The 23,536-nt window shown below is 41.6% G+C and overlaps 1 protein-coding gene across 2 annotated transcripts in view; it reads right to left on the bottom strand.

The window, feature by feature from the left end:
• Positions 1-23,536, bottom strand: part of LOC135460374 (transcription factor RFX3-like) — a 222,540-nt gene that overhangs the window by 67,461 nt on the left and 131,543 nt on the right. For both annotated transcript variants that reach the window (XM_064737169.1, XM_064737170.1), the window contains 6 exons: positions 23,237-23,418; positions 22,359-22,478; positions 7,104-7,225; positions 2,492-2,604; positions 1,572-1,687; positions 933-1,087 (listed from right to left, as the gene is read on the bottom strand). In XM_064737169.1, coding sequence (XP_064593239.1) covers positions 933-1,087; positions 1,572-1,687; positions 2,492-2,604; positions 7,104-7,225; positions 22,359-22,478; positions 23,237-23,418 — 808 coding nt within the window. The remainder of the gene's footprint in view (positions 1-932; positions 1,088-1,571; positions 1,688-2,491; positions 2,605-7,103; positions 7,226-22,358; positions 22,479-23,236; positions 23,419-23,536) is intronic.

The following is a 23,536-nucleotide window of genomic DNA, read 5'->3' on the forward strand; positions in this document are numbered from 1 at the left end:
TCCTAATATTTCTTTTATAAATTCTTTTAATCTTATATGATATATATACATATATATATATATATATATATATATATAATATATATATATGTTATTATAATTACATTTCAAGATTTAACACAACATACAAAACATGCAATAAATGTTTTTAAAAAGAATTCGTCCTTCCTGGGAAACAATTTAAAAATCATTTACTACCAAAAGCAGCCATTAAAAAGTACCATGGATGCTATAAAAGAATGCTCTATTCCTGATAATGGTCAGTTTGCCATAATATCAGAATCAATCAATGAGTCCTTCATACTGGAAATCGAAAATAAACTATAATAGACTGGAACAATAAACAAGTCTTAAGATGTTTGAGTGTTATGTTGGTTAAATAGGTATCAAAACTGATAAGGTTTTAGAAGCCGCTAATAATACATTAATGTTTAATTATCCAAAAATAAAATGACAAAGTGTATACATTTTAATTTTTTTAACAACTAGAACTTATATATAAAAAACTAAAGCCTACTGAAGTCAACAGAAAGACTGTCTTGACATTATTGGACTCAGGCTTAGAGCCATAATACATTCACAGCTGTCAGTTAGACTAGAAATAGTATATTAAAAAAGCCATATTTATCTTTGATAAAAACTTAGAATTAGCAGTAAAAAAGGCATAATTCATAATAAAATATATTCTTAAAAATTCTATAGGCTTTCCTAAATACAATGAAACATCCACTCTGCTTTTCTTTAAATACAATGCTTACATCAACTCCAGTATGCCTTTCTAGTCAACAAAGTTAAGGAAAGATCACACACATAGACACATGACATTTAGATCCTTTGAAATAATTTCCAAAAGTTTCACGAGGCACAAAAATCTCACCACATAAAACAAAACAAAAGACAGTCTTATGAAATGTTATCTGTGTTTAACTTACTAGGAATAGGTCTAAGGACATCAGGAATGAGAATCTCCACCAAAGCCTGGTACATCACATGGTCACAGTTACCCATCCATTTCAGAATAGACTCATTTTTGCACAGAGTAATAAGTTTTCCTTTTGGAAGTCGACTTTCTATTTCACTCAGATTGCTGTTGTGAATAAATGTAACAAATGGAAATGCATTTACATACAGATAAGTGCAATCCATTTTGAAATAGATTATTTAATGAAAACTTTATAGATGTTTCTGTTACATCCAATTGAAACTAACTTCATCATATGAAACTGGGGGGGAAAATGGCCTCCAAAGTTCTGCTCCAGACCATAAATAATGGAGAGATATGATAAAAATGGTCCTTTCAATTTAAACAGACCAGACAACATATTGTGAAAAGATACTTTGAATCTAGTAATCCAAATGAAAAAAAATAGATGTATACAATCATTTCAAGGCTGCAGTTTGACATATACCAACACCCTATATATCAAATAGCAGACAACACAAATTTAACCTGAAAAACTATTGCTATCAGAAAAGGTTCTTAGCCTATAGGTAAAACTAAGTCTTCTATTGATTTGACTCCTGCTGTTATATCATGATGTTGAACAGTAAGCAAAGATACATTTACTGACCTCAGTTCAATAATAGCCACATCGTCAGCTGGAGCAGAGGGAGAATAGCGCCAGAAAGTTTGCCACAATTTTTCTATCAGGCTAAACTGAAGATTCACAATAACATCCACTATTGCCTAAAGAAATATAAAATCAGTGCAGATAGTCTTCTAAGTGATTCTCCCCACAATTCTTTCAAGGGGTATAGCTGCCCCTGGTCATTTTGCAGAAAAAATATTAAAATGTATGCTTATAAATAAACATATAATATCCTTTTTAATAACTTTGTAGCAAAAATTTTTCCAGCTGTCTGGACTGGTGTAACCAGAAACTAAGATCAGGCCAAGTGACTAAGATCAGCCCTCCAGAAAAGAGCCTAAGCACATATATCAGGTGAATTCACTTAAACTGAACTTTTAACACTATTGAAAACACAAAGGAAACCTATTTCATTAATTTTGTTACTTCATTACATGCTTTAAAGCACCTTCAACAATAATTTTAAAACACGTTATTCAATATAAAATGCTGCCTTAAATTCTTAAGCAACCTGCTTCTTTAAAACTTGAAGAAAAAAATTAGTTTGTTTTAACATAAACATTACAAATAATAATTTAATATGATTCCATCTCATATTAAAAAAGCTCAATTTTGAATATATATTATCTAAAATTTGTTTTATCTAAAATTCTCAAAATCTACACATTATTACATTCCTGTATCGGTATTCTATTACATGGGGTCTTTTTTCCTGTTAAGAGAGAAATTTCAGGGGTCTTTTTGTAAATGTCCTTTCTGAATAAGCAAAATATTTGAGAATCACATAAGATACAAGTAGGCTGGCTGTAATCTGTTTTGTGTCAGTCACCTTGTTGTTCTGATTCTCACTAGATGACATGAATTTTCAAAGAATGATTTCTGTGAAAAGACACTTTTCTTACCTCACAGTGTTCTCGATAAAGACTTTGCAGTGATTTTATGTCCTCAAGGGTAGTACCATCTGGCAGAGAAGATATTTCAACTTCGCCAAACTCTGGAAGTACTCGAGATGCATCTGTTTCCATGACAACATAACAGAACAAAGATATTGCAAATTCTGCTAATTACAGTTTGGTCAGAAAACATTTAAGGATGATGTAAAGAAATAAAGTCTAGAAGGTCATAATGCCCAAAGAGGAATGTCTTTCATACTTAATATGTTTTAAAGTTGCAATAAAATTGTGAGCAAACCAGCTAGCTATTTTTAAAACAAAAGATGTTAAATTATTCTTAAGAGGTAGCAGATAAAAATGATTACACATACATATTGTATCTGTATGTAAAAAAAGATAAGACTAATTTTCAGAATATTAATGTCAGTATATAAGAGATCAACATAATGTAATAGTTTTATTTTGATCAACCAAAGAGCTTTTGCATTGACATGCATGTTAGGGTTTAGTAGACTCAGCAGCATATACTTACTTGAAATTTAAAAGCCTTTCAACTGTAGCCAACATGTGCTTTTACTATTTCTCACAAGTGTTTCCAACAGATATACTGGTACGGGGGGGAAAATGCACTGTCAACTAGGGGGACAGTGGAAAGGAAAATTAAAAAACCTGCTAACTATAGCCAAAGGTTCCCAATGATTTTGGTAACAGCAAGGTTGTGCCAAAAGATGAGATGCCTCAAAATCTCCAATATACGAATTCAAAACAAAGTGTACAATTACTGCAATAACACATTTAATAAGCATTTTTACATTAGCAAATGTAAAAGCCAGGATGCCATTGGCTTTCTTGGCCACCCGGACACACTGCCATCTAAAGTCCAGCCAGCTGTTGACCAGCACCCCTAGATCCTTTTCCGACGCTTTCCAGCCACTCTTCCCCCAGCCTGTAGCATTGCATGGGGTTGTTGTGACCCAAATACAGGACCCAACACTTCACCTTGTTGAACCTCATGCCACTGGCCTTGGCCAATTGATCCAGCCTGTCCAGATCCCTCTGCAGAGCCTTCCTACTCTCCAGCAGATCAACACTTCTGGCCAATTTGGGGTCATCTGCACAGTTACAGAGGCACATTCAACCCCCTCATCCAGATCACTGCTAAAGATATTAAACAGGACTGGCCCCAATACTGAGCCCGGGGGAATACCACTTGTGACCACCCACCAACTGGATTTGACTTCATTCATCACCACTCTTTGGGCCTAGCTATCCAGTCAGTGTTTTACCCAGCAAACAGTGTATCCATCCAAGCCATGAACAGCCCCGTCCTCTGGGAATGCTGTGGGACACAGTGTCAAAAGTTTTATTGAGTTTTAGGTGGACAATATCCACAGCCTTTCCTTCATCCACTAGGCAGGCCACCTTGTCATAGAAGATCAGGTTATAGAATCATAGAATGGTTTGGGTTGGAAAGGACCTGAAAGACCATCTGCATCAGTTGTGCAACTTGTTCCATTGTGGCAGCAGCTCTCTGGCTACAGAGAGTGGCACACAACTTGCCCAGGCATCATGATGGGAAAGGCTGTGAGAAGATCAGAGAAAAGAATGATGAACAATTCTTATCTTCACTTGCTGCACCTGTTGTTGTGAACATGTGGAATGTGTTATGGAGATTTGTTTACCAAAGGGTGGTTTCTTAATTAGCCAATGGTGATGGGGTTTTAATTAAAGGACCAATTAGGTCAAACTGTATTGGACTGTTTGTAAAGGCGATGGGTTTCTTAATAAGTATAGTATAATAAAGCGATTGATCAGCCTTCTGGAATCATGGAGTCAATGCCAATTATTACCCGGCTGGGGATGCCATGCTACAACAGTTCCATCGTGTCTCTGTGATGGCAACTATGTCATAGTTTTGCTGCACCATGGCTTCCAGTTCCTCCTGTTTGTTGCCCATGCTGAATGCATTGATGTAATACACTTAAGTTGTGCTATTGATCCACTGTCTTTTCAGGGGGAGAAGCTCTAATTTCTGCTTGACCATTCTCAGCTGCTTCTGTGGTTTCTAGCACATCAATAACCCATGCATCCTTGCTACTGCATGGATCTCCATCTCCTACCTCTATCAAGACTACAGACTGAAGGACCTCATTAGCATGCCATCTGTCAGTGGCGTGCCACCCCCAGGCTTATCTCCAGTGTTTCTGATTTTACTCCCTTGAAATCTAGTTTAAAGCTCTCTCAATGAGCCCTGCTAGCTAATAAGGATCCTTTCCCCCCTTTGAGACAGGTGTACCCCAGCTGTTGCCAGCAGGCTCAGTGTCATGTAAAACAACCCATGATCAAAAAAACCCGAATTCTGCTGGTCACACCAGGCTCAGCACCAGGTATTCATCTGCATGATTTTCCTGTTTCTACCTCCATCATTCCCTGCAACTGGCAGAACAGAAGAGAAAACTGTTTGCTCCAGATCCTTCAATCATTCATCCCAAAGCCCTGGGGCTCCTTTTTGTCCTCAGACTTTTTTTTGGACTTCGTTGTTGACCACCTGAAAAATCAGTAATGGATAATAATCAGAGGGCTGTTCCAGGCTCCAGAGTTTCTTGGCAATGTCTCTTACCCAGGCCTCAGGGAGGCACCAGACTTCCCTATGGGTTGGGTCCAGTCAGCATATCAGGCCTTTATTCCTCTCAAAAAGGAGTCACCAATGACAATTGCTCTTTTTTTCTTGACTGAGGCAGTTGTGATGCAGGGGGTAAACTTACTCACTCTAGGCAACTCCTCCAACCTGGACAGACCTTTGTCCATATTGTAGAGTGCCCATGTTGTATTTGTGTTCAAGAGGCATCTGGATATGGCACTTGGGGATATGGTTTAAGGGTGATTATGGGAGTGCTGGGTTGATGGTTGGACTAGATGATCTTGGAAGTCTCTTCCAACGTTGATGATTCTGTGCCTGGTCTTCAAGTTCTAGAGCCACATACTTATTGTATTGCAGCTGGGAAGGTGAGGTAGGCCAGGAGGGGATTTGCCTGCTGCCTTGAGTAGACACCTCTTTCCATTCCCTCTCATCTCTTAGGTCCCCTCCTTCTGCCTGGTAGTGAGAGTGTAAAGGATCATTTTCTTCTTGTGGTGTGGCCAGCTGGTGCATTTGCCTTAGGAACGGTAGAGATTGGCTCAACCATTCAGAGTTCCTGATACTTCTTTTCTACCTCCTCTCTTAGATCTGCCCCTGGGCTGAGCAGATAATCCACTTCACCACACCTCACACAGCTGTTGTCTCTACTGCCATCCAGTACCAGTGCCAGGCTCTGGCATTCCCTGTAGCCCAAGACCTAGATGGCTGTGTGTTTTCATGGCATCTCTGTCTGTGTCACCACATCCTTTCTGGCAAGTCCAGAGGACATAGCTCCCCTCCAAAGGGATACTATAGCTGAGCTCCTTCTGAGAAGGTAATGACCACCAACTGAGCTCTCCTCTTGAGCTGGTGGGTGACTGCATTCTACCTTCCTGAACTGCCACACCCCACCCTGTTTACCTACTTTGTACCCTAGGAGCTCCTTTTGTATGGGTGTGTCAGAGACTGGAAAGAGCAATGTCTGGAGACATTTTGGGATGCTTGGAATGTGTGTAGTAGGGGGCGGTCCAGCCTTGCTCCGGTGAGGTGGTGCCCTGCCCCAAATACCCCCCAGCCCTGCAGTCTCTGTCAATAATAGAACACTGGAGGCATCCCCCCAGTGTTGCCTAACCCAGCCCCTGAGTGGCTGAATAACTGGAAGTCCCACCTGGGAGGAAGGCCCATGAAGGGCCAAGGGTTTAAGAAGGCTGAGCACAAGGCAAGCACATCATTCTTTAACCCTACCTTCATCTTGGAGTTTTCTATCTGTTACATTGCTGGAACTCAGGAGTTGGTAGCTATGACTCTTTTGCTATATCTTTCCTGTCTTTCTCCCTTTCTTCTTCAAACTTTCTTATGGAACGTAAACATGAAATGAGTTTAAAGGTTGCGAAGTTGAATGGGCTAAGATGATGCCGTAATAAGTGTTTTATGTTGTACTAAATCTTTTGCCAAAGTTCCTTGATTTTCTATTTTTTGCCAGTAAACCTTTGTAGGATTTTTACCTCTTGAGACTATCTGGTTGGTATTTCTCCCTTGCATCTACCCAAAGCAAAGGAACCTCAGTTTAGTCCCATACATTGTCTGGGGTGTTACAGGGTGGGGAGTGGACCTCATCACTCCTGACCTCACCCACACTGAGTCAGAGCTGCCTCTGGGTCAGAGCTTCAGTGCTTCCTGCTGGGAGGGGAAGGTGGGGTGCTGAGGCACCTCTTGGTGCTAATTTTGAGGTCTTGCCACTTCAGGAACTCTCTCCACAGTCCTTCGGCATGATCCTTGACTCCAGAGCACATCTGCCAGAGCAGTTTGCCTCAGTCTTCACCACACTTGCATTGCAATATATTTTAAATCTACGGTGCAAATAGATTTTGCACTTTTTTTTTGTTTATATCTGCATAATGAATATTAAATACTGCAGAAGTCTTGCAATACAGAACATATAGCTCCTATGAGTATCTTTTTGTTCTATTATCAGTGAGACGGCAGTATAACATCTTTTCATACCTAAAAACTGTTGATGATGTTGACTTTGGGCAATTATAGTTTGTTCAGCAGATGTGCCTGTCTGTTGACCACTTCCTGTGAAACTATCTGGAACTCCATCCACTTTTGGCAAAGGCTTGTACCTACAAAATGATCAAATACAAAATCATTCTTTAGGATCACATTTTTGTAAGTGCCTGATTTCTGAGTCTTAATATACAGTTTTGCTAGTTCACACAAAAGAAAAAAGTAACATCAGAATAATTGTAGCAAGGAAATGTAGAACATTGGCAACACATAAAATTCATAAAGCACATATCACAGCACAACTACCAATTTCTTGTGGAATTTGGTTAAAAACTATACCACTAACATCTAAAGCGCATTTACACTAAACAGAAACACAATATTTCCTTTTCCAAAGGACTTGTCTTCCCAGGAATCAAGTAGTTCAAAAATAAAGGTTTAATCACCTAAAGAAGGGTGATTCATTTGTTTGAAGACAAAGTAATTTAAATAATTTTAACATGTAACAAACCTCTCATAAGCTCAGAAGGTCTGAGAAGGCTACTTAAACTAAGTAGCTGAATCAAGGGAGGTTCAGACTTGATATTAGGAAGCATTTCTTTACTGAGAGGGTAGTCAAACACTGGAACAGGTTTCTTACAGAGGTGGTCAATGCCTCAAGCCTGTCACTGTTCAAGAGGCATTTGAACAATGCCTTTAATAATATGCTTTAACTTTTGTTCAGCCCTGAAGTAGTCAGGCAGTTGGACTAGATGATTGTTGAAAGTCCCTTGCAACTGAAATATTCTATTCTATTCTATTCTATTCTATTCTATTCTATTCTATTCTATTCTATTCTATTCTATTCTATTCTATTCTATTCTATTCCATTCCATTCCATTCCATTCCATTCCATTCCATTCCATTCCATTCCATTCTCTTCATCATTTAAGTCGCAAAACCTTTTATAAAGGATAAAAAGGACAAATATACAAATAGGAGTTCTGTTTAGGGTGGTCAGATGTTAAAACTATCACACAGACAGGCTGAAGATTCTGCCTGCCATCTTCAACACAACTGAAAATTAATTCTGCCATAGCTCTTAGTGATAAGAACTTGGAACCTTTGTCCTTCTGAAGTAGCTTTGAACCCAGAAGAAAACCAGACAAACCTCAATGCAGAAAGCAATGCATGAGAACTGTTGCTCAAGTCTGAAATTGCAGATTGTAAAGCTTAGTTTTAACTTTAGAAACATCAACAAATTCCACTCTGAAAATGCTCCTCTTAAAAGAAGTTAAGTCAGATGTGAGCATGTTCACATTTTGATCTTATTCAATAGATAATAGAAATGTCCTATGTGGCTATTTAGATTTTAGTTTATGAGAAAGTTCCCTTAAGAAGCAAGCATACAAGGTTTTGGTCATTCTAGACATATATGTAACTATACAATAACATAGAACATGTGATATACAAGTGTGTTGATTTGGCATGGCCTGTTTTTTTGGTGCGGCCGCTGCCATCCCCAGTGTGGCTCGTGGCCAGCCTTGCCTGCCTGGCTGCCCCTAGCCAACTGCGCTGCGGGCAAAAAGGGCAGGAGTGATGGCAATAGCTTCCCCTTCCCAGTGCGCCACATGAAGACAAGTGTTAAATAGTGTCAGTGCCGCAGCAGCCGCCACTGCCTGCACAATGGCAGCAGGGTCACCTGGCCAGCAGCAGAAGCATGACGAGTGATTCCCTGATGCGGAACCTACATGAGATCAACTTCTCGGCACTGTGGGATCTTGCAAAAATCTTTGAATTGGTGGAACTTGTTGACAATGGTACCTACAAGCAGAAGATTTTCTTCTAGTCAGAAAAGAGGAGGAATTCAGGATATGTGAGGGAAAACAACATGGCGGCACCAAGGTCAGTGGAAAAGAAAGAGGGGGAGAAGGTGCTTCAAGCGTTGGAGCCAAGATTCCTCTGCAGGCAATGGTGAGGACTATGGTAAAACAAACTGTCTCCTTTTAATGCATGAAGTCCACAGGGGATGCAGAGGTCCACTCGCAGCCTGTGGGAAAAGTGCTCATGCCAGAATGGGTGGATGTTAGAGAAAGCTGTGGTCTAGTGGGAGACCCAAATAGAGAGAGAGGGCCCCTGTTTCCAGAGACAGAGAGAGAGAGCCCTTGCTTTCAAACTTGAGCAGCCTAGCCTTAAAAGACCACACCCCATGGACAAATGACCCATGCCATAACAGTTTGAAGATGACAGTTTTGCCCGTGGGAGGGACCCCATGGCATAGCAGAAAAAATACTCCTCTCCCTGAGTGAATGGAAAAAGATCTTGAAAGATGATCTGACCAAAGCCCCTCATGCCCTGTCTTCCTATGCCGTCGGTGGGAAAGATGGAGGGGCTGGGGGAAAAAAAAGGTGTTTTAAAGGCTTATTTTACTTCCATTTTCCTCCTCTGACTCTGTTAACAATAAATTTACTTTAGACCTTTAAATTTGAACCTGTTTTCCTGTTAAAGTCTTTTTTTCTCCTAGTCCTTAACTCATGAACTGTTAGTTAATTTTTTTCCCTCTCCTCAACCCAACTGTAGCAGGAGAGAGTAAGCAAACAACTTCCATGAGTGCCTGGCATTTGGACAGCATCGAACCACAACAAAAAGAAGTATACTTTTCCAAAAAACACCTCTTTGCCTTAACATAGAGTATGATAACTTTAGGAATGAGAATACTTGAAAACAAAAACTTTTGTCATGATCTAAATCTCTATGAATTTTATATGAAGTTTAGTTATTGTAAAGGCCCAGGATAAAATTCCAGGCCTGCAGAAATAAATTTTACAACTGTAATCAACTTTAGGAAGATTAAAGTTTAATCTCTAGTATCACAGTGATGCTGAATTGATTTTTGCCTTTTTTTCTTTTATATATTCTCTATATTCTTTACACATATATTTGTAGCTCTGTAGCCTATTGTTGTATTCATATATAGCTCCAGTACTTTTCCCTACCTTTTCCCTACCTAATCAAGTGACATTGAACTCTTATGAATAAACTTCTCATCACTTGATAGATCTCTTTGCAATCCAAAAACCTAATTTTTAAAGAATTTTTAACTTTAGTCTCATTATACTCTAAAAATGTCTGGCAGAAGATCAATTTCTATTTTAAAATCAAAATCAGTATGTTCACATAGTTCCACTTGTTGCAGTGTGTTGCAATTTCCTGTTTTAGCTACCCCAGTCCTTTCCCAGGTGTGCCAACTTCTCCCTTCCCCTCCCCTTGCCTCCTTCTAGGAGCTGTCTGTCAAGCTTAACATTCCAGCAAGGGCGTGGTGTGATTGGCAGAAGTTCAAAAGATGCTTCTCAGACCTGGGGCCATTGGCCTGTCTAAGTGTCATTGTCCCATGAGACCCTCCCCCTCCCATCTGGATTGGTGGCTCACCTATCCTCTCCCTCCCCCCTCTCCTTGGGCTTAAAAGGACACTCAGACCATGTGGTCGGTATTCTGTTGGGAGCTGTTACCAAGATTCAGAGCTCTGTGATCCTGGAATAAAACTCTGAATTTAACCCTCCTCAGAATCCTCTCCTTTTCTCTTCACCTCGCCTAAGGACTTTCACCAGAGGTAAAACTGAGTTCCTACAAGCCTGGACATGTTCCAAGTTCCTAGCTGCAACATCTAGCCAGCCAGAGGTATCTCTGTGGTGAAATACCACAGCTACCACCTCTGGCCAAGCAGCAGGGGCCAGACGAGCCCAGGCACATTCCATACGGTAATATTGAAATTTTATTCCAATATCCACTAGTTTCTAGAAAATTTATTATTTCACAATTTTTTCAGCTCTTTGAGTAGAATCTAAAGTGTCTTGAATGTATAAAAGTAACAGTCTTTTGAGTTTCTAGGGTTTAAAAAGAACTTTCACACAGAAAAAAAATCTAGGTGCTAGGAGCCAGGATTATGCTACCACTTGCTCCAATGTGCTTTATCTTGGGGAAAAGCCTTAATTCTGGCATTATTACAGGTGACATTATAGGAGTCAAACAGTTTTAACAGCTTTTATAGACCGGTTAGCCTCACCTTGTTCCTGAGAAGTTGATGAAGCAGCTAAACCTAGAAACCATTGAAAAACACATGAAGGAGAAGATGGCAATTGGGAGTAGTCAGCATGGATTCACCAAAAGGAGTTCGCACTTGACCAAATTGGTAAACTTCTACAATGAAATTACTGGCCTGCTAGATGAGGTGAAAAATTGATGAAATATGGACTGGATGAGCAGACACCGAGATAGATTGAGAATTGGCTGAATAGCTATATTGGGTTTATGTGGCAAAGTTTTGGTAGTGGAGGTCTGCAGGGGTAGCTTCTGAGAGGAGACAGCAGAAGCTGCTCCCATGTCAGAAAGAGCCAGTTTCAGCCAGCTCCAAGATGGACCCACCACTGGCCAAAGCCTGAGCCAATCGGAGACATTAGTAGTGCCTCTGTGATAACATATTTTAAAAAGAGTTAAAAATGCTGCACAACAGTAGCTGGGAGGAGGAGTGAGAATATGTGAGAAAAAATTCTGCAGACACCAAGGATCAGAAAAGAAGGAGGGGGAGGAGGTGCTCCAGCTGCCAGAACAGAGATTCCTCTGCAGCCCATAGTGAAGACCATGATGAAGCAGCTGTTCCCTTGCAGCCCATGGAGATCCATGGAGATGCAGAGATCCACCTGCAGCCTATGAGGAACCCCCATCAGAACAGGTAGATGTGCCCTGAAAGAAGCTGCAGCCCATGAAGAGCCCACATAGAGCAGGTTTTATTTGGCAGGACCTGTGACCTTATGGGAGACCCATGCTAGAGCAGTCTGTTCCTGAAGGATTGCACTCCATGGAAAGGACCCATGCTGGAGTTCATGAGGAACTGCAGTCTATGGGAAGGACCTACACTGGTGAAGTTCATGAAGGGCTGTCTCTTGTGCGAAGGATCCCACATTGAAGCAGGTGAACAGAAAGGAGAGGCAGAGATAATGCATTATGAACTGACTGCAACCCTCATTCCCCATCACTCTGTGCTGCTGGGGAGGAGGAGTTACAAGAGTTGGGAGTGAAGTTGAGCCTGCAAAGAAGCAAGAATTGAGAGGAATGTTTTTCTAAATGTGTTTTTATTTCTCATTATCCAAATGTGATTGACAATAAATTGAATCAATTTCTCCAAGTTGAGCCTGTTCTGCCTGTGACAGCAATTGCTGAATGATCTCCCTGTCTTTATCTTGACCCATGAGCATTTTGTGGTATTTTTCTTTCTTGTACTGAGCAACTTGGTGAGCAGTTGGCAGTCAGCCAAGGTCAACCTACCACAATGGCTGGGCCCAGAGGATGATGATCAGTGGCAAAAAGTGTAGTGACTAGCAGTGTACCTCAAGGGTCAATAGTGGGTCCAGTCCAGTTCAACATTTTCATTAATGATCTGTATGATCAGGCAGAGTGTACCCTCAGCAACTTTGCAGACAGCATCAAAACAGGGAAGAGTGTCTGATATTACAAAGGGTTGTGCTGCTTCCAGGAAAGCACCTGAGAGTCCTCATGAACATCAAGTTGAACATGAACAAGCATTGCGCCCTTGCTGCAAAGAAGGCCAATGGTACCCTTGTCTGCATTTGTCAAAGCATTGCCAACAGGTGGAGAGACATGATCCTTCCCCTTTACTCAACACTGATGAGGCCACACCTGGTGTACTGTGTCCAGTTCTGAGCTCCCCAGTACAAGAGAGACATGGACATACTGGAGAGACCCAAACAAAGGGCCATCAAGATGATTAAGGAAACTGGAGCATCTCTCTTATGAGGAAAGACTGAGAGAGCTGGCACTCTAGCCTGGAAAAGAGAAGACTTGGAGGGATCTTACTCATGTATATGAATCCTAGAAGGGAAGATACAAAGAAGATAGAGCCAAGCTTTTTTCAGTAGTGCACAGTGAAAACAAAAAAGGCCATGGGCACAAGATGAAACATAGGAGATACCCTCTGAACATCAGGAAATATCCAGTGATTGAGCACTGGAGCAAGTTTCCCAGGGACATGGTAGAGTCTCCCTCTTCGGAGATATTTAAAAGTCATCTGGACATAGTCCTGATCAACTGGTCTAGGTGGTCCTTCCTGAGCAGGGGGGTTGGACAAGATGACCTCCAGAGGTCCCTTCCAACCTCAACCATTCTGTGATTCTGTGATTCAATTATTTAAATATCCTGGCATTTCATTCCTGTCTTGGGGATGGTTTATTATCCCATCCCATTTTGGTGGGTTTTGATCTGTTTTGTTTTGTGCCCAAGGGTGGCAGCTGTTCCCACCCCACCCCCATCCACGCGAGAGGGAGAAGGCCAAAACCCGTGCCACAGCGCCCCCTGCAGCCACAGGGGAATCATTGCCACCTGCACTGCCCAGCTGAGGAGCCACCAGCGCCCCTGCCGACTGCAGCCATAACTACACCTAAAGGGAAAGTGCTTAAAGAGCGGGAAGACTGTTTATTGGGTTTTCTGTTCTTTGTTTGTTGTTACCATTGTTGTTGTTTGCCTCGTTACACATACTAGTAAAGAACTGTTATTCCTTTTCTCATATCTTTGCCTGAAAGCTCCTTTATTTCAAAATTATAATAATTTGGAGGGGAGGGGATCATATTTTCCATTCCAAGGGAGGCTCCTGCTTTCCTCAGCAGATACCTGTCTTTCAAACCAAGACACTTCCCATAAACAATCTAGCACCAGTATGTCAAACACAAACCAGACTTCCATTTGGAAGTCTGAGCCATATAGCAGCTACAGTTGAAAGGCACAGCAAATACCTATATAGGTGAGGCAAGTTCTTACCTGTGCATTTCTTCAATTCCAGTACAAAGGTGCTTTAAATTGCTTGATCTGTGTCTGTTGAGTCCAAGCTACTGTCTCAAATAGGAGATGGGACTGTTATCAACAGTCATCTGTAGTTTACATGTACTATTTTTAAATTTCTTATTGGAATACAGAAGTAGTACTCCCATAGCTTATGTTGACCACAGCTGTGACTCAGCAACCTTTGCATTAGCTCAATGGTTGTTGCCACTCAACTGAAATTCATTTCTGAAATCTCAGACCCTGAATTAAGGGCCATGTCAAACACTGCACACAAGCATACCTCTAGCAGGTCTTTGGATATATTCGCATTTGTGGTGGTTTAGCCTTGGCTAACAGTGAAATTCCCACTCAGCCACTCACACCCTCCCTGCCCCAGTGGGTCAGATGGAGAAAATAGGAAGAACAGGAGCAAGAAAGATTGTAAGCCAACATAATGACAGGAGATTGCTTACAAATGATTGTTGCAGCAAAACAGAATCAATTTAGGTAAAATTAAGTAAATTTATCACCAATTAAAATAAAAATGAAATTACTAATTGAGGTAGCAGAAAGCAAAAAGACAAATATTAAAATATACTTCCTCCTTTCCCAGGCTCATGGCTTCATTCCAGACTCATCTTTCCCCCCCTCCCCCCCCACCCGCCCCTTGCTACTGACACAGGTTACATGCAGCCACTTCAGTGAGGCGATGGGCTTAAGGGTGTAAGGGTGTTATGGTCAGTACATAAGAAAATCTCTCTGCCACTCCTTCCTTCTCACACTTCTCTGTCATGGATTCTCCATGAGCTGCAGTTCCTTCAAAAAATATCCAACTGCTCCAGCATGGTCTGTTAAATAAGTTGCTATGTGAATACTGATTCTGGCACCATGAAGCACCTCCTCCCCGACCTTCTTCTTTGACCTCTGTTCATACGGCTGGCTTTCACTCTTTTTTTTTGCCCTACTCCTCTGCATGTGTGGTGGGTTTTGCCCTGTCTAAAGTATGTTTTCACAGAGGCACCATCAACTTTGTTGATTGGCTCAGCTTTGGCCTGCATTGGGTCCATTAGCAAGGCAACTGGAACCAGCTGTGTCCAGCACAGGGCAGCACCTTACCCACTACCAAAAACTTAAGAATCAAAGGACAAACAAATAATGCAGATGTTATCATGGGAGTCTACCATAGACCTCCTAGCCAGGACAATGATGCTTCCAAGTTAACTGTCCTTGTCTTTATGGGATACTTCAACTTGCTAGAAATTAACTGGCACCATCACACAGCTGGTACAAACAGGACCAGAAGATTCCTAAGAAAGCTGGATGACAACTTTATGGAACAGGTCCTTAGGGAGCTGACTCAGAAAGATGCCCTCCTTGACGTACTGCTTGTCAACAGAGTGGAATTCATGAGCAAAGTGGAGATTGGCAGCTGTCTTGGCCACAGCAATCACAAAGAGATCGATTTTAAAATCTCTGTTGACAGGAGAAAAGGTCCATCAAACCTCAATTCTGGACATGAGGAGAGCAGACCTCAGGTTGCTCAGGGAATTAGTGAATAAGGTCCCCTGGGAAAATGTTTTTGCAGGTGCTGGGTCCATAAGTGCTGGTCACTTTTTAAACACCACCGGTTAAAAGCACAGGAGCAGGCGATTGTCAAATGTTGGAAGTCAAGCAGGCAAGGCAGAAGACTGGCTTGGCTGAACAGGGATCTTCTCTTGGAAATAAGGCCAAAAAGAAGGGTATGGCCAGTGGAAGCAAGGTCAGGGGACATGTGAAGAATACAGAGATGCTGCTCACCACTGTTGGGAGAAAATCTGTATGGTCAAACCTCAACTGGAGTTGAGCTCCTCAAAGAGCTGGCTGATGTCATTGCAAAATCTCTCAAGGATTTTTGAGCAGTTTGGGAATCTGAAGAAGTCCCAGATGACCGGAAGCTGGTGAATGTTGTCCTGATTTTCAAGAACGGCAAGAAGGAGGTCTGTCCTGGGTTGACTATATGATGCTTTTATCCCAAATCATCTCATTCTGTTTATGTTGAATAATAAGTTTTGTACCTTTAGGAGTGTTCCAGAGAGTGAAGGGGGGGAGAGAAGAAGCGCGCAGTTTGTTTTCAGACACTGCACTCCTCCTCCACATTCCTGCTCCTGGACTGTGTTGTCTGTGGATGAACAGACAGCAGGACAGAGCTGTCCTTTGCTTTTAGTTAGTTTAGCTAGCTGAGGCAGAGAAGTTTCCTGGACTGTTTTTTTTTCCTTTTTCTTTGGACCTCTTGAAACTGCTCTGGACTGAACACCCAGGAGAGCACTGGCAGCTGCAGCTGTGGCCCACCGGGCCAGGCCTGGCCTGCGACAATTCCAGCACCAGAGGGACTGATCAGAGACTGAGTGAGCTGAGCTTCAACCCGGGGTTTTCTCAGTTTGTCATCTCTTTTAGAGTGGCAAGGGGTCTCATTGTTTGATATTGATATTGGTTTTATTGTTTAATAAACAGGTTTTTTCCACCTTTCTCCAAGGAGGTATTTTTTCCCTCCCGGACCAGTTGGGGGGAGGGGCCGATTGGATTTGCTTTTCCCACCAGAGCTCCTTTGGGAGATTCTTCCCCAAATTTGCTCTAAACCTGGACAAGGTTCGTGGAAATGTCCTGAGTTCTAAGATAAGTGTGTATTCTATTTGCCATCTGTTAGAGGTGGGGAATCTACCTGCTGTTAATTGGGCAGTTTTCTTTATCTCTTCCACAAATCAATCCTCCCTCTGGGGAAATAGCTTCTGTTAATGGGCCATTGAGTCTCACTGCATGACTGATAAAATTACATCATCCCATTGTGAGATGCTCCGCCCAGGGGGAGGAGCCAAGCATTCCTACCTGGATATAATCTGAGATTTTGGAACACCAGAGCAGCCTTTTCCCACTGAATTCCCAGAGGAGTAGCTGTCTTCTCCACTGGATTCCCAGAGGAAGACCAGGCCCATCTACACCACCACTGGACCTTCAGAGGAAACCTACACCCTTCTACAGGATCACTGCTTCAACAGAACCACACCTGTCACTCCAGGAGGACTGCAGCCACCATTTAATTGGACTGCTACCAACACCCTGACCCACGGGGTGTCAAGTTGTATTCTGACTCTGACAGTGTTTTGGGGTTTTTTTTGTTTGTATTATTGCATTTGTATTTTCTAGTTTTCCTAGTAAAGACTTGTTATTCCTATCCCCATATCTTTGCCTGAGAGCCTTTTAATTTAAAAATTATAACAATTCAGAGGGAGGGGGTTTACATTTTCCATTTCAGGGGAGGCTCCTACCTTCCTTAAGCAGACATCTGTCTTTTCAAACCAAGACAGGAAACTACAGGCCTGTTAGTTTCACTTAGGTGCCTAGTAAAGTTATGGAGAAGATCATTCTGGGAGGTATTGAAAAACACCTGAAAGACAATGCAGTCATCGGTCACAGCCAGAAAAGCTTTATGAGAGGAAAGTCCTCCTTGTAAAACCTGATTTCCTTTTATGATGAGATAATCCAGATAGGTGATCAAGGGAAGCTACTTGATGTAATCTTTTTGGAGTTCAGCCCAGCTTTTGATAGTGTCTCCCACAAGATCCTTCTGGACAAAATGTCCATCCTACAGATGGATAAACACATCATGCAATGGGTGAGCAACTGGCTCATGGGTCGGGCACAAAGGCTTATAGTGAATGGGATGACATCACACTGACGACCTGCATCTAGTGGGGTTCCACAGTGTTCCATCCTCCTCCCTGTGCTCTTCAACATCTGCATAAATTACTTGGATGCAGGAGGGGAAGATATACTAAGCAAGTTCGCAGATGATACAAAACTGGAGGAGGTCTCGACTCCCTCGAAGCCAGAGAGACCTTGACAAATTAGAGGACTGGGCAATCACCAACCATATGAAGTTCAACAAGGTGCCAGATTCTGCACCTGGGATGGGGCAACCCTGGATGTACAGACAGACTGATGAATGAGATGCTGGAAAGCAGTGTCGTGGAAAGGGACCTGGGGGTCCTGGTTGATGGACAGTTTATCATGAGTCAGCTGTAAGCCCTGGCAGCCAGGAGAGCCTACCATGTCCTGAGGTGCATTAGGCACAACAGTGCCAGCCAGTCAAAGGAGGTGATTGTCCCACTCTGCTCTGCACTGGTGCGGCCTTACCTTAATTACTGTCTGCAGTTTTGAGCACCGCAATATAAGAAAGATATTAAGCTGTTAGAGTGTACAGAGGAGGGCAGCAAAGATGGTGAAGGGCCTTGAGGGGAAGCTGTGTGAGGAGCAGCTGAGGTCTCTCGGCCTGTTCGGCCAGGATAAGAGGAGACTGAGGAGGGACCTGTCCTGGGGTGACGTTATGATGCTTGTATCCCCATTCATCTGTTCTGTGCCTTTAAAACCGGCTCTGAAGAGTGGAAATTTTGTTTGGGTTTCTCTTATCAGGGACACAGAGACGAGCAGTACATAGGGCTGTTTTTCACTTCTTGCTTCAGCTTGCTGCTTTGCTTGCTCCCTTTTCTGCTCTTGCTTCTGCTCTGCTTTGGCCTCTGCTTATTAGCTAGTTCTAGCTAAACAGTCCACGTTCCTTCCTGGACTGTTTCTCCTCTCCTGTTTCTGTGACCATCTCGAACCTGCTCTGGACTGGGACCCGGGAACACCGTTCGGCTGCAGCAGCTGTCCCAGCGCCGGAGGGACTGAGAACAGAGCAACCACCCCCGAAAGAGACTTTCTGATTTTGTCATCTTTCTCAGAGCGGTGTCATCGGGTATTGTTCATTTTGTGTGCTGGGGGTGCTGGGCCAGTCAAATAAACAGGTTCTTTCCACCTCTCTCCAAGGAATTTTTTCCCGAACCGGTTGGGGGGAGGGGCCGTGTGAGTTTTGCTTTCTGGAGGGGCCCTCCTTTGCAGATTCTTTAGCAAATTTGCCCTAAACCAGGACAGGACCTCATTGCAGTCTCCAACTTCCTTGTGAGGGAAAGAGGAGGGGCAGGCACTGATCTCTGTGGTGACCAGTGACAGGACCCAAGGGAAGGGCCTGAAGCTGTGTCAGGGGAGGTTTAGGTGGGATATGAGAAAAAGGTTCCTCACCCAGAGAGTGGTTGGGCACTAGAAAGAACAGACTCCCCAAGGAAGTGGTCATACCACCAAGCCTTACAGAGTTCACTAAGTATTTGGACAATACTCTCAGGCACATGGTATGACTCTTGGGGATGGTCCTGTGCAGGGCCAGGAGTTGGACTCAATGATCCTTGTTGGTCCTGTTCAACTCATCATATCCTGTAATTCTGGGAATGCAGCGTCACACAAGTAGGAAAGTTGCATGACCTTTCAAATTAAGAAAGAATGAGAAAAAGTTTTCTGTAGCATAAATTCAGCCTATACTTTGTCAAGAAGTCAAGAACTCAAAGTGTCTATCTGATTCAATGTGATTGATGGAGAGGGGGTGAAATTGATACATCTTAACAGAAAAAGCAAACACAGTTGTCAGATGATTCTAAAGGAGAAAAATATGTCCCAGCTTGAGTTATCAGAAAGGAGAAAGAAACATTAATGATTCTTAGATTCTCTTTGCTCTGAATATCTTTTTAAAAGAGAATTATTGCATGTAAATTAAAACTTTTTTAGTTTTTAAATAAAATTAGAAATATTCATAAAACTAAATAATAAAGATTGCTCCTGATGACTCAAGCTATAGTATTGAGCCCTTTATATCATGTAAAAACACGATAGATTTATGAAGACTGTGAGATAAAATTTATACAAATATACAGTTATACACCAAAATTCTCAAATACTAAACATGATTCATAACTGTGGCAGAAGTCTTAGTTCAGAAATATAGTGTTTAAAAAATGTAATGCAGCTTAATGCATGCTTTTTTTGGTTTGTTTTTCTTACATGTAGCTCTTTTATCCTGTCCCCCACCTCCCAAGCATTAACCTCTGTGGTCTAGTACATACATGAGAATCTTTATATCCATTAAAATAAACAAGCAACTATATGGGCCAAGCTTTCCCCGATACACATTTCAGAAGAAAATCTGACCAAAAGTATCCTAAACCCTGAAGAATAAGGATATAAACAGAAATAAAAAGTAAAATGAAATATTTCTGCATGCTAGAGAACAGCAAAATTGTATTAAACATGTTAGAATAAGAAATGCTGGTGTTTTATATATATATTTAAACTTTTGTTTAAAATTGCTATTATGTAAACCACAGTTCATTGTGATAAAAACATTAGGAATACATCTGATCTTGCTTCTAAACTGTCTATTTTTCCATCAAAGATTTACATCAAAACCTTCAAATGTGTCAGTTTCTGCACAAAACATTGTGTAGGTAGCAGTTGGTTCATGGATTCCCAATTTTTTCAATGAAAATTTCTTATTTTTCTGTTGGATAAGCACCTCTTTTCTGAAAAGTATATTAGTATATCTGATTTTGCACAGGAAACAGACAGTACTAAGTTTTTTACCTTGTAAATATCACACAGTCATGCTAGCTCCCTACTCTCTGCGTTTCATCTATTTAGAATGCCTGGGATTTGGAAATTTATTTCACCAAAATCTTTGCACCCCTGAATTGATTTAGAGGATGAACACAGATCTTCAAAACTACTTTATAGAGATACTGTTGGGATGGAATAAATAAAGCAGATCCCCACTATTTTCATTAGTATCCGGTGAAAGGACAAAAAGCAATGGGCACAAATTGAATTGCAGGAAATCCTGCTTAAACATAAGAAAATTCTTGGTTTTTTTTACTCTAGGGCTGGTTGAGCACTGATACAGTTTGCCCAGTAAGTTTGTGGAGTCTCCACCTTTAGAGAAATTCAAAACCCAACTGTACATGGGCTTGGGCAACCTGTTCTAGCTGACACTGCTTTGTGCTGCAGGTGTGTGTGTGTGTGGACTAGACAATTGCCAGAGGTGCTTTTCAACTAAATGACATTTTCTCTTTTTTAGTTTGTGCCCATTGCTCATTGTCCTGTTACTGGGCACTGCTGAGAAGAGTCTGGCTTTGTCTTTACTCCCTCCCATCACGAATTTATACACATTGATAAGATACCTGTGCTGCAGGATTACTATCTCAGCCACACCCACACCTGTGACTGGTATGGCCCATTGACCTGGACCCCAAATTATGGATTTGCTTTCTGTCTTGACCTTGGACCTGTCTTGCCCCTAGGGACCTACCCAATGATCAGTGGACTGTGTCTGACCCTGGTTGTCCTCACCAGACCTGAGTCTGATTTGTGGACTGACTTCCTGGCTGGACCTTGCACCTGTGTCATCACCACAAATTTGTCTGATGATCTGGACTCTCGGTTGAATCTGACTCCCATCTCCAGATCTGCCCTGCTTATTTCACTTGGATCCTGCAGGACTAGGCCTAGGCTGGTGAGGTCTCTGCTGTGTATACCATGGTACTCAACTCCCAACTCCCCATTCCTTAAGGAGAAGACAGCCCTTGCTGCTCCCTGACAGGAAGACAGTATTGAAAGCCTTGCTAAAGTCAATATAGACATAATCCACTGCTCACTCTTCATCCACGGAGCCATTCACCTCATTTTAGAAGACTATTGCATTGGTCAAGCATGATTTCCCCTTTGTAAATACATGCTGACAACTCCCAATAATCTTCTTGTCCTTCATAGGTAGGCTTTGACTTTCCTAACATCATCCCTGCACAGTCAGACAGTCTATACAGAGTCTATAGACAGACTTTATATTCCTCTTGGGTTCCCTGGCATTGCTTCCACCTCTTGTATACTTTCTTTATATGTTCGAGCTTTGCCAGGAGCTCCTTGTTCATCCATGCAGGCCTCGTTCTACCTTTGTTTGACATCCTGTACGTTGGGATGGACCATTCTTAAACTTCAAGGTGATCCTTGAAAAATAAAACAGCTCTTCTGGACCCCTTTGCCCTGTAGGACTGTCTCCCAAGGGATTATTCCAAGCAGAGCCCAGAAGAGGCCCAAGTCTTCTCTGCTCAAGTCCAGGAGTTTGATGCATCAGTTCTTGCCAGGAGGAGGACATCAACACAAAGCTGAACCTAATCACAAGTTCTTCTATCATTTTTTATATATGCTGAATAAAGAGATGAAAATTACCAGCAGAATTTGAAACTCAAAGCTCCTATAACTGTTTTTCCCCATCTTTTGATCAAATAACCCAAAACAACCAAGAAGTGTCTGTTCTGAAGAATTGAATAATATCTTACTTTTTAAATCAATTTTTCAAATTTATGAGTTTTTAGACATGTCTACTGATATCAGACTCCAGTGATATCAACTGTTGAACTGACAAACCTTTATTTTTTCCAAGAGAAGTTCAAAAATTTCAATTAGAGATTCAGCTTTGCCACATAAATGCAGACAAGTAAGGTTCCAAGATCTAGAAATATGAAAAGGTAGTTTCATATAACACTGTACCTCTGTTTCTGCTGCATGGGTTGCTGTCTCATAGCCATATATTGCATGTCCTCTTGTAACCGATTAAGGGGAGAATCTGGTTTGACACGAATCCCATAATAATGGTATTTAGAGTTCCCCCTTCATGAAAGAACAAAAATAACATTGTTTCTTTAGTATATACATCACACATTAACATTTGCCTTGACTGGAAAACAGTACATAAAAGTTAGGCTTGTCTTTCACTCTGGTATAAAACTGATATAACTTCACCAGCTTCTGAAAATCAGTTCACTTAAACTATATTTTCTGGCACTTTACTGTTGGGCTTCATTTAAATAGAATAAGGTAAATAAAAAATCAACTAAATTACTTATGCAGTCATGGTGAATAAAACAATTTCATAAATGGGGTATGCTTGTGAGTGAGGATTTGTGAATGTTTCACTAATCAACTTCAGTCCTGGTCAACTGGAAAGAAAGAACAGAACTGGGCTGTCTGTGATCATGTTCATGAGTGTCTATATGGGTGCTGGTAAAGGCATTGCCCTGTGTTAGCTTCTGTGGTTAGCTGTGTTAGTGTCATGTGTGTGTTTGTCTGCATCTTTGGAACACGTTCAGTCTCACTGCTATCTAGAGCTGCAAATGGAAACAGCAGTAACTGCATTGATCGGACTGAGATGGAAGATATCTGGGTCATAAGAATACACAGAATCTGGCTATAGCAGACCAGGAGTCCCCTGAGTCCTGAAATCTGCTGGATTTGGCAACTCCCTAAACACAAAGGTTTTAAATATTTTTATTTGCTTATTTCCTTGCTTGTTTTTAACATATGAGCTTCATGCTCATGATTATTATTGATATTTTTTTGTTAAACTTGAAGATTTTATTAACACAAACCTGGTTCCCAGTCTTCTGGTCCGTAATCCCATGAAGATTGACCGTATGAGTTTTCCAAAGGAGGCAGCATTGACTGGATCTAACTTGTGCTCCTGACAATGACGTAAGTAATGGTTGTAAAGGGTACTTCTGGGGAGACTCACTCCTTCTGCAGTTTCATAGTTGTCTAAAAGCCATTGGAGCTATGTCAAATATGAAAGAGTGAACATATATAAATTCATTATTACTCTACTGAAAACCCCCACTTCATTGTACAACATAGAACTGATATTTTTTAGACCACTCAAGGCCTGTTTAATA

This window comes from Zonotrichia leucophrys, unplaced genomic scaffold, assembly GCF_028769735.1.
Source record: "Zonotrichia leucophrys gambelii isolate GWCS_2022_RI unplaced genomic scaffold, RI_Zleu_2.0 Scaffold_35_1530144, whole genome shotgun sequence".
Lineage (NCBI taxonomy): Eukaryota > Metazoa > Chordata > Aves > Passeriformes > Passerellidae > Zonotrichia > Zonotrichia leucophrys.